Source organism: Myotis lucifugus, unplaced genomic scaffold, assembly GCF_000147115.1.
Source record: "Myotis lucifugus unplaced genomic scaffold, Myoluc2.0 scaffold_91, whole genome shotgun sequence".
Classification (NCBI taxonomy): Eukaryota; Metazoa; Chordata; class Mammalia; order Chiroptera; family Vespertilionidae; genus Myotis; species Myotis lucifugus.
The window spans coordinates 2,416,190-2,426,882 of record NW_005871139.1 but is presented as its reverse complement, the minus strand read 5'-3'; the positions used below and the strand labels follow the sequence as shown (position 1 = coordinate 2,426,882).

At 45.8% G+C, this 10,693-nt stretch overlaps 1 protein-coding gene across 1 annotated transcript; it reads left to right on the top strand.

The window, feature by feature from the left end:
- The first annotated feature begins 622 nt into the window (after positions 1–622).
- On the top strand, positions 623–10,004 carry ZNF641 (zinc finger protein 641). Its single transcript, XM_006091491.3, has 6 exons — positions 623–643; positions 2,476–2,684; positions 3,287–3,378; positions 4,383–4,512; positions 5,167–5,280; positions 6,369–10,004. Exons 2-6 carry the CDS (start codon positions 2,501–2,503, stop codon positions 7,121–7,123), a joined length of 1,275 nt encoding a protein of 424 aa, XP_006091553.1. The 5' UTR covers positions 623–643; positions 2,476–2,500; the 3' UTR covers positions 7,124–10,004.
- The last annotated feature ends 689 nt before the right edge of the window (positions 10,005–10,693 follow it).

The following is a 10,693-nucleotide window of genomic DNA, read 5'->3' as shown; positions in this document are numbered from 1 at the left end:
GAGTGGAGGGAGGGACGCCTGGCTCCCCGGGGCGGCGGGTGGGGGCCGGTCACCCGTGGGGGCGGGGAGGAGAAGCGCCGCGGCTCCGGGTCGCTGCCTTCCCCGGGGTCGGCCCCCACACCCCCCCGACATGGTTGCCCGCCCGCCGCCCCGTGTCCCTCGTCCCCCGGCGTCGCTGTCACTCGCGCGCAGGTTGCCCGGGGCCCTTTCTCTTCCCTCGCTCTTGCCCCAGGTCTCGGGAACCCTGTCTTCTGACCCCCCCTCCCCGGCTCCCGCTCCGCCCGCCTCGGAGACTCTGAAATCGGACCCTCCGGGGCACGGCGACCAGAGGAGGGAGGAAGCCACCCTACCCCGGAGCGGCGCCAGCGGCCGACGCCCGCCCGGGGCGGGGGCCAGGCTCTCCGCCGAGCGCGCTCGTCCCTGTGCCCTTGGGCGACGCGTTTCAATTCCGTGGCCCTTTCTCGGTCCAGCTGCACTGGCTGCAAAAACTAACTTCTGCAGGTGCCGGCCACGCCCTCCTCCCCCCGCCCCCCAGATCTGTGAGAAAGAGGAGGGAGTGGAAAACCGAGAACCCGACTCCAGTTAGGCCTGGGGTCATCCTGGGACCGGAGAAAGCGGTTAGGGCGGACACCTGAACCGCCAGGTGCGTGCTCCGAGAGCGCGAACATCTGGGGAGGTGCAGGCCGTGGACAGGCGCCTCCGCCCTCCCCCCTGTGCCGAGGTTTTTGCCAGCACTTGCGCCGGTGTGGTCAGTGGTCTGCGGGGGCTCACAGCTGGCCCCGTGGGCTCTGCGGGAGAGGCCTCCTCTCCAGGGACCCTGCTGCTGGGAGATGGTGGAGAAGTAGGTTTGAGGCAGGTGCCCAGATACTTAGCTCGAGGTGAAGTCCTGGGGGAGGACTTGTGAAGGGAGCTAGAGAACAGGGAGGACCTCTGGTGAAGAGGATGCATTGGTGCCTTCTACGTTAGAAGTGGAGCGGATACAGGGGCCAGAACTCAGAGGAGAGAACGAAAATGGACGTTTCTCTTTCTTGCTCTATTGGGAATTTTCCTTTCTTAGGAGATGTCTCTGAAAAGGAAACCTAAACGGGGACTCAGTCCAGGATGCTCCCGTGAGGCCCTGGGGCGTCTGGGGAATTTGTTCCCTTTCTGTGCATTGGGCTTAGGGTTCCCACCTACCTCTTTTGTCAAAGAGAAATGGCAAGAAAATAAACAGCTTGATATCTGTCATTACCCATCCTGGGATCTTGGGTTCTTGCAGATGTTGTTGGGTAGACATGAGTGAGCCAGAGTAGTTACCAAAGCTCTGCCAAGGAGCAAGGGACTGACTCTGTGAAGTGTCATAGACTGTTTCTCTGTCATAAGACAGCAAGGCCTGTATCACAACACAGGTGGGACCTGTCCTGCTCTTAAGATGTCCAGAGAAAAGGAGAGCCCACACACCCAGTCCTGCACGCTGCTGGATTATTAGGAAGAATTTAAAAAAAACTTAAACCTCTTCTCTCGTCATCAAAAGAAGAGATCTGGCCCTGGCCGGTGTGGCTCAGTTAGTTGGAGCATCGTCTTGTACACCGATCGATGGTTCTCTCTCACATGCTTGGTGTTTCTCTCTCACATGGATGTTTCTTTCTCCCTCTCTCCCTCCCTCTCTCCCTCCCTCCATCCCCCCTTCCTTCTTCCCTCCTGCCTCTCTCTCTTTCCAAAGTCAATAAGCATGTCCTTGGGTGAGGATCTTAAAACACACACACACACACACACACACACACACACACACACACACACGAGATCTCTATAGAAATCGAAAACGTTTCTCTTTTTATTCATTGTAGTATCATTCATTAGTCTTCCTTAACCAACACAAAACTATGTCCATGTTTTTAACTTTTCCCCAATGGCCATATTTCCTGTTTTCTTCACTTTTGTTTTGTTTCTGTTAGAAACAAAAGTGCTCTTGACATAAATACATGCTTTGGCTGGGACTTTTACGTATAGTAATAATTTCATTCTAAACTAATCAATGTGAATGGAATTTGTGGCAGAAAATCTTATAAGTGATTATATCCATTTTTGTTGGGTGCAAGTCTGTGTGCATTCCTTCCTGCATGTTTCCAGATTGTTTACTGTATTTTCAGTGGTTGGAATTAATGGATAGCTTTTGAATTTCCAGGATTGTTCCATTAGAACTTTATTTTTCTTAAATGAAGTTCTTGTAGCCTTCAGGGATATTCTATTTCTATCACAAAGTTCCCAAAATAGCCATTAGTGAGTTTGCTCTGTGGCACCTGTTCATTTCTTAGTTCCTGCAAGAAGCTTGGCTCAGGCTCAGTTGATTGGACTATATCAAGCTTTTAAAGTTCATCTTCCATCAAGCTCTTATTATCTAGTTCCATCTTTTATCCCTTGGCTGTCTCCCTAACTCCCTTAGGAATATCATCCCTTTCCATTTTCATGGGAACTGTTGATATGAATTTGTTCCAGGTCACAATTTGGGTTCGCAGCAAAAATGCTTTCAGAACAGACAGCAGCCCTAGGGCCAGGATGGGAGTCGATGAATGTCCAGCTGGATGGAGCAGAGCCCCAGGTGGAAAGGGGAAGCCAAGAGGAGGGGCCATGGAGAATGGCACCGGGGCCACTGGAACACTTGTGCTGTGACCTTGAAGAAGAGCCACAGTCCCTTCAGGAAAAGGGTGAGAGTCTGGAGGATGTGTGTGGGGGGAGCACAGTGCAGAGTAGTCTCCTAATCTCTGTTCAGAAAGTAGAGTTGAAAATCCCCAGTTGCCTTGAACTGAACAGCATAATCAATATCACAGCTAGTCCATTCTTCCTTGGCCCTGGTCACAGGAATATAAGGAGCTCCTGTATTCTGCATGCCACACAACTGGGTTTTCTCCATTTCTTACATAACCACTCCCTCCACATGTTGCAAGTGCATCTTAGTGGTACCAAATGTGGGACACTAAGGAAGTGACAGCAACACTGATTACTATTGGAGAACACACCCAGTAAGATACACTTTACAAGATGAAAATTACATTTAAATAATATAAATTCATACCATAGCCACTGTGGTAGAGATGGATGACAGGAAAGATCTACTAAAAGCCACTCAATACCCTTACCGAACATTTTGAGCGAAGGTCTCTTCTTCTATATTTCTGCATTTGAGTTTTACCAATGGGCATAGATAGAGAAAAACCATGACCCTTAAGCCCCTCTAAAATGGGGCCTAGGCTCTTATTGGGAAAGGATGAATGGTACACCTCTAATGGTTCCTTTCTCCCCTCACCAGCTCAGTCGGCTCCCTGGGTTCCTGCCGTTCCCCAGGAGGGGAGCACCGGAGATTGGGAGATGGCAGCTGCACTTCTTGCAGCCGGATCACAGGTGGGCTGTGTGCTGCCTTTGGCCTCTCCCAGGGGTCTCATCACTGCTGCCTTTCTGTAAGCCTTAGCATCCTCCCACTGAGTTGTTATTTCACATGATCACGAATAGTATGTTCATCTTATAAGTGAATAGATTCTATCCCTTTCCAAGAGGCTCAAGATATCCTTTAAAAATGAATGAAGATATAACAAGAAGAGGAGAATTCCTAGAAGTTAGGTGTGTGCTTGTTTTTATTAGATGGCTGTGCTATCCACAGGGAGATTTTAAGAACAATTCATTAATATTCTTTAAGAGATAAATTTGTGAAGATTAGGAAAAGAGAACCTGAAGGAAGCTTGGAAGAGCATAAAGTGGGCAAGATTGGGTGGATGATGGGGCATTTATGGAAAAGGGCAAGAAGAGACTAAGGCATGTGTGTAAGGCCATAATGCTAGTAAATGGCAGAGCTAGGAGTTATTTGGCTCCAGAATCTGGACTCCTAAACACCATACTATGCTGCCTCGGAAGATAAGGATATGGCATGGTGGTGGGTGTGAGGGTGAATGTTTTATCTACATCCTTTAAAAAAATTTTTTTCTTTATTGATTAAGGTATTACATATGTGTCCTTCTCATATCTATATCATTTTGTGCTGATCGAAAAGGAATGGTCAAGTGGAGGAAGGAGAGCATAATACACAATTTTTTCAATGGAAATAATAAGGCCGGTGAGAAGAGACTGGGCAGACACATACAGTTAAACAGAGAGAGCAATGATTTTCTGGTGTCTCCGACTTTTAGTCCCATTTGGGAGACTCCTCTGGAGACACTAACCTCACTTACTGACCTTACCTTTACCCCTCTCCTCATTTCCCCTTCACCCAGGGGCCTACCCAGGGGCCACTGGGTAATTATTTTTCCAGATATTCTCTTGCCCTCTCTCTTCTACTGCCCCATCCTTTTATATTGGGATCACATTTTCCTTAAGGAACAGCTGGTGACAGATGATGCCACATTTTGTTTCAGGGCCTGGTAACCATCAAGGATGTGTCACTGTGCTTCTCTCAGGAGGAGTGGCGGAGCCTGGACCCTTCTCAGACAGACTTTTATGGAGAATATGTCATGCAAGAAAACTGTGGGATAGTGGTCTCGCTAAGTAAGCATGATCTTCCCCAGCCACTAAAAGATTGTCCTCTGGGAGGACGAGCCCTGTGCTTTAGCATGTTGGATAGTGTCTGTCAAGGGTTCCTCACTTGTCAGGGGATCTGTCTTCCTTCCACCAGAAAAAGAGCACTAGGACTAATTCAAGGAGAATAGAAGTGAGGCATCATTTTTAAAGACAGCAGTAAAATAATGCTGAATCATGGAGAAGAGAACTTTAGGCTCCTCTCAGTTGGGAATTTGCAGGTTCTTACAAAACAGAGAGCAGGACATCTAAGAGATAGAACTGAGTCCTTGGAAACTCAGAAACCATCTAGGGAAAGATGGGAGTTGAGGAGGGGGAGGGATGGAGAGAGAGCTGTGTTAGAGCTAAATAAATGAAGTTGTGACCAGAAAGGACACTTGGGTTGGGAATATTTGAAATATAAGTGGCAGAGAACACACACATTGGGGAATAGTGTGTGATTTTCTGGGGGGGAGGAAGGGGAAAGAAGAGCAACTTAAAAAATGGGAGGGGATGAGGAGGGTGAAGCTTGTATCTGGCCTTTTATCTAGAGTTCTAAGGAATAATATAGGAAACAGCTTTTCTCAGAAATATAGAATTACCGTTGTACTAATTGACATCCCTATTTTCCTTTCCCATGGGCAGGATTTCCAATTCCTAAGCTGGACATGCTTTCTCAAGTAGAAGGAGGGGAGGAACAGTGGGTCCCTGACCCACAGGACTTAGAGGAGAGGGACATCCTGAGGGTAACATATACAGGTAAGAGCCTTGAGTGGACTTTCAGGCATGGCCTTCATCCCTCTTGGAATGTGATCATTCCATGTCCCTCTAATCCAGTGGTTCTCAACCTTCTGACCCTTTAAGTACAGTTCCTCATGTTGTGACCCAACCATAAAATTATTTTCGTTGCTACTTCATAACTGTAATGTTGCTACTGTTATGAATCGTAATGTAAATATCTGATATGCAGGATGGTCTTAGGTGACCCCTGTGAAAGGGTCGTTTGGCCGCCAAAGGGGTCGCAACCCACAGGTTGAGAACCGCTGCTCTAATCTTTCCTCTGCCTTGGAGAGCTGTAGAATCAAAAGGTTTAGAGGTCTTTTTTTTCAAAAGCAAGACAGTATAGCGGAAAGGTTTTAGAAGGCAGGTTTCTGGAGCTAAACTTCGTGGATTTGAATTCAGGACCTTAGAAAAATGATTAACCTCTCTTTGGGTTCCTCACCTATACGTTATTATGAGATTTAAATATGTTAACATAATAGAACAATACCACAAGGTACATAAAAAGCACTCAATAAACACTAGTTGCTGCTATGACTGTTGGTGTTGTTGTTGTTCAACTTCCCACCTCTTACAGAAAGGGCTTCTGCAGTGTCTCTGGTATTGTTGACAGGTGGCCAGCCAGCCCGTGATGACTGCAGCACATTCCTTAACTCTCCATTTATGCTTAGGCAGGAAGATGGTAATTAATAGTAAAGATCAGTGGTAAATAAGTAACAGTAATAAATAAATAATCACAATAGCACAGACCATTTACTAAGTGGTTACTATGTGCAGATACTGTGCTATCTATCTTATAATTATTTACATTTTACAAAAGAAATGAAGACTAACAGAAATTAAGTAGGAAAGCTGAGATTCAAAATTAGGTAGTCTGTCTCCTAAGCCTAGGCTTCTAACTTCTACACCTCTTGCACTGTCTTGTACAACATTACAATCTGTTCTCTCAGTCCTTGTTGGGTGAGGTTTAGGCCCTAACAGACATCATATAACCTCACCTGTGACTTGGGTCCTGAGGTCCCTCTGGTGACTCCCATCTTGGGGTTGGTATTTTCCCTTCTCCACAGGAGATGGAAGTGAGCATGAGGGGGATACCCCTGAACTAGAAGCAGAACCTCCCAGAATGTTATCTAGTGTGTCTGAAGATACTGTTCTCTGGAACCCGGAGCAGGAGGAGAGCTGGGATTCCATGCCCAGAAGCTCCAGAGGAATGCTCCTGGGCCCACCATTTCTTCAGGAAGAGAGCTTCTCAAGTCTTCTGTGTAGCACAGAGATGGATTCCCTGTTAAGACCACACACATGCCCCCAGTGTGGGAAACAGTTTGTGTGGGGCTCCCACCTTGCCAGGCACCAGCAAACTCACACCGGGGAGAGGCCCTATAGCTGCCTCAAGTGTGAAAAGAGCTTTGGGCGAAGACATCACCTGATCCGGCACCAGAAAACCCACATGCACGACAAGCCCAGCAGGTGTTCTGAGTGTGGCAAGAATTTCCGATGCAGCTCCCATCTGGCCAGCCACCAGAGAATGCATGCGGAAGGCAAATCCTGCAAAGGCCAAGAAGCTGGAGAGAGCCCTGGGGCTAGGAAACGGCAGCACACCCCACCGGTGCCAAAGTGCCACGTGTGCACTGAGTGTGGGAAGAGCTTTGGCCGACGGCACCACCTGGTGAGACACTGGCTAACCCACACTGGGGAGAAGCCCTTCCAGTGCCCTCGCTGTGAGAAGAGCTTTGGCCGTAAACATCACCTGGACAGGCACCTGCTGACCCATCAGGGACAGAGTCCCAGGAGCAGCTGGGACAGAGGGACATCTGTCTTCTGATTTCTGTTTTTGCTGTAGCTGTGGTCACATCTATCAGCTGGTGCTGCCAGGAGTCTCTGCCAGAGCTGCCCCTCTCCTGCCCCCGATGGCCAGGATCATGAGCCCTGGCCTCATCCCTAGAAAGATGAGGTTTCAGCATGGGCCAGAGCATTTTTCACCACTTCTGTGAGATACCACATAAAATAGAGTTCTTTGGGCAAAATTTTTGGGAAACAATGCTTACTACATGGGCTGATATTCAGCCTGAGCCCATTCTCAAGGGTACAGTGGTACCAGCGGTTTATGGCTGAGGTCCATTCTGATGTGATTGGAGCCTATGCCATACCAGTTGTTAAATATTTTTAGTATCACCACTGTATACTATAACTCTTATATTCTCTTTACATTATATATGGAGAGAGAGAAAGACCATGTTGGCATATTAAAGGCTCTGAAAATGTATGCAGTAAAGCAAATTTTAGCCTCTTAATGCAATGTTTCCTAAATGTATTTGACCTCAGTATTCTTTCTATCTCACATCCCACAGAACTGGTGACTCCATGAAACGCTCTGATAACACTGGGTTAGAGTAATGAGGAAACAGAAAAGAGACCCCTTTTTTATCCAAGTGAAAGCTGAAGGGCAGATCTCATTCCTGTGTGGGTCCATCACCTTTTCCTCAATCATCCAAATATACATCCACACCTCTCAACCCCACCTGATGAAAAATAGAAATAATAACCTTTTCACCCATGATTCCTAGTCCTTTATCCTGCACATATGTATATCCAGCTGAGAGATCATACTACCATGCTAAGAGATGGACCTTATACTCCCAAGTAATCCAGACTCACACAGAAGAAAAAACTTCATCTCCTTGGACAGTCCCCCTCTTCTCTTGACTGTGTCTTTATGTGTCGATGTGTATCTGTGTGCAGGGTCTTTGAAGAGAGCATGCAAAGTGCAAACTGTAAAAGCTAGATTTTCTAGGGACTGTGTTCTGGTGATGAGGGTAGTGGGGATTTTATGGGGTTTTTGTTTTGTTTCAAGATAGGAAGTAAGCTGATCTATTAAGGGAGCCCTAGTGGAAAGGATTATGTGATGGGTAGTGTTGTGGAAATTGAGGTATAAAGACTTCTTGAATGTCACTGAGATCAAGACAAGTGGATATATATTCCATGTCCGAATCTCTGGGCCACAGATTCTTTTTGCTTGGGGGGAGAGAGAAAGAAACATCCTCAGTGAGGTGGGCTCTTTCTTGTTGATTTCAAGCAAGATGCATATAGAAGCTTTATGCTGAGTGAGGGTTTTTTGTTTTTGTTGTGTGGTGTGTTTCCTTGTCTTGTTTTAAGTGCTGAGAAATTAGGGCAGGAATCACAGTGCTTACAGGTTGTTTTCATTACTCTTGTTTGACTTTGATGGCCTCATCAAGGGGGCAGAGTTATTCTTGAGGATCTTATTCTCTCCAAAACAGAACTTTGGGGGAAATGGCTGTGGTTTAGTTTTGCAGCTGATGCAGGGTAATGAGCTTTCCAGTTGGTTTTCCTCACAATTCTGGGAAAGTGACCATGCTAAGACTCTTAACTCCAGGACTTGCATAATATTCTAGCATCTGTGCGTTGATGAGTTGATCATTGTTTCTCTTTATTGATGATGTGTTAATACCAGTGTTATAATTTAATTATCTTGTATGTAAGAGCAGTTTGGGGTTAGGGAGGGAGAGGCGTGGAGAGGAGCAAAGAGGATGAAAGTCAGTATTTTTCTCTTTAATGCTTAAATTCTGGTTTTTCCTTAATAGACTTATCTTTCAACCACAATTGGTGGAATTAACCAGAGAGGTAATAAAGTGAGCTGCAACAGTCTAATTTCATGACTGTCCCATTTGCTTAGGGAACATGGGGTGAATCACAGCTCCTCAGAGCCCTGGGCCCATATGGACTTGAAAATAAGGTCATTTTGCTGAATGGGCTTCTTAGAGTGGATATGACTTGATCAGCCCAGTCCCTGCCTTCTGCTGCTCAGAGCAGTCTTCCTTCTTTGCCTGGTATGCACTTCTCTTGCTTGTATTGATATGACTAGAGCAAAATGGCCAGTCCTTTGTAAGGCGCCTTGTTCTAGGTTCTCATAGACAGGAGTGTTCTAGGATCAGTATTAGGAGATGCCTCAAGGAATAGAAAAGTATTTCCTTCCAGTAGTAAAACTGGACTATGCCACTTCTTTTACCCTCCCACTCTGCCTCATTCATTCATGCAAATCAGCTCTATTAAGCAGTGGTTCAGAACCTGTTTTGGATCACATACTGTTTTGAAGATCTGATAAAAACCAGGAACTCATTTTTGAAAAAATATACATTAGCAATTCACTCAGTTTTTCATACACATTTAGTCTACCCATGGAATCACTTAAACTGGGGTCAAAGAAAGGTCATTATAGTATATTTATGTCAAGAAGTACAAGGCAATGGTCACTAAATATTTCAAGGAATAAGATACCAGAGGCAGTAGGATATAAGAATAGTCTGGTCTATAATGACTAGAAGGGTATTGCTTACAATCTACTCTATTTTTTTCTTAAAGATATGGTATACTAACAAGTCCAGCTCCTCACAAACATTGTTTTAAAGACTTGTAGGAGGTGACTCTCCATACTATCAGATCACACTCTTAATAATTAGATGTTAACCTCCAGCCTTTAATCTGTTTTAGTAATTGTAAGGCTAGAAAGTGAAGCCCCTAAAGTGTAGGTGCAGTCATAGCACCCAACTGAAAGGCATCATGGAGTCTAAGGGTCTTCTGCAGAAGGGGCATCCCTTTAGGTCATTTCCGGTGTACCACTCTTCTTCTCTACCTCGGTCCAACACCACTTCCTTTGGACAAAAAATAAAATAAGCAACAGCCATCAAGTAGATTTGAATGATTTTTCCCACAGGGAATCAGCCTCAAACTCCCATCTTCCAACGGCCTCTGCCACATGTCCATCCTAACTGCTTTAAATAAAAAATGTCTCTGTGTTCTCTCTGGGCAAAATGTAAAATAGGGAAGTCCCATATAAGAAACCTGTCACCTTTTCCCCTCTGTGGTACCTCTATTCAGGGCGCAGGTATCTTCCCCTTTGCATCCCATCAAAGTATCTCTGTAAAGAATCCCTTCCACAGGAGAACGTGACCCAAAGTGTTAGCTTTACCCAGATCTGTTTACATTTTAAGTGTTCTGATATCTGGTAGTGGAAGTGGAAGGAAAATCTTTTCCCCTGTTAAAATGATGTTATGCCTTTAGGGAGCTGAAGGGGTGATATAATTTGGGACAAAATCCTTCCCTTTCCAGCACTTGTGCAATCAAACTGCTGTTATCTATTTATATCAAGGACAGGGTGAGCCCTGACGCAGAACCATAGGTACCAGAAGATAGGTTCTTTCCATCTCTGGATGGGAGTGAGTGGGACTAGGCAGTAACAGAAAAGTAAAATCTATTCTCTTAGACCTCTTAGAGATCCTGAGCTGGCAAAATTTCTTTCTTTTCCCTGGAATGCTCTAATAGGCCTACGCTCTCAAAATGTGTGATCTTTGGTCCAGCAGCATCAATATCATCTGGC

What these genes read in the sequence shown, in the direction of transcription:
- ZNF641 (XM_006091491.3), top strand. Translation starts at nt 2,501, where the DNA reads ATGCTTTCAGAACAGACAGCAGCCCTAGGGCCAGGATGGGAGTCGATG. An exon ending in TGGGATAGTGGTCTCGCTAA is followed by an intron (nt 4,513 to 5,166) that starts GTAAGCATGATC and finishes TCCCATGGGCAG; the next exon opens with GATTTCCAATTCCTAAGCTG. An exon ending in CCTGAGGGTAACATATACAG is followed by an intron (nt 5,281 to 6,368) that starts GTAAGAGCCTTG and finishes CCTTCTCCACAG; the next exon opens with GAGATGGAAGTGAGCATGAG.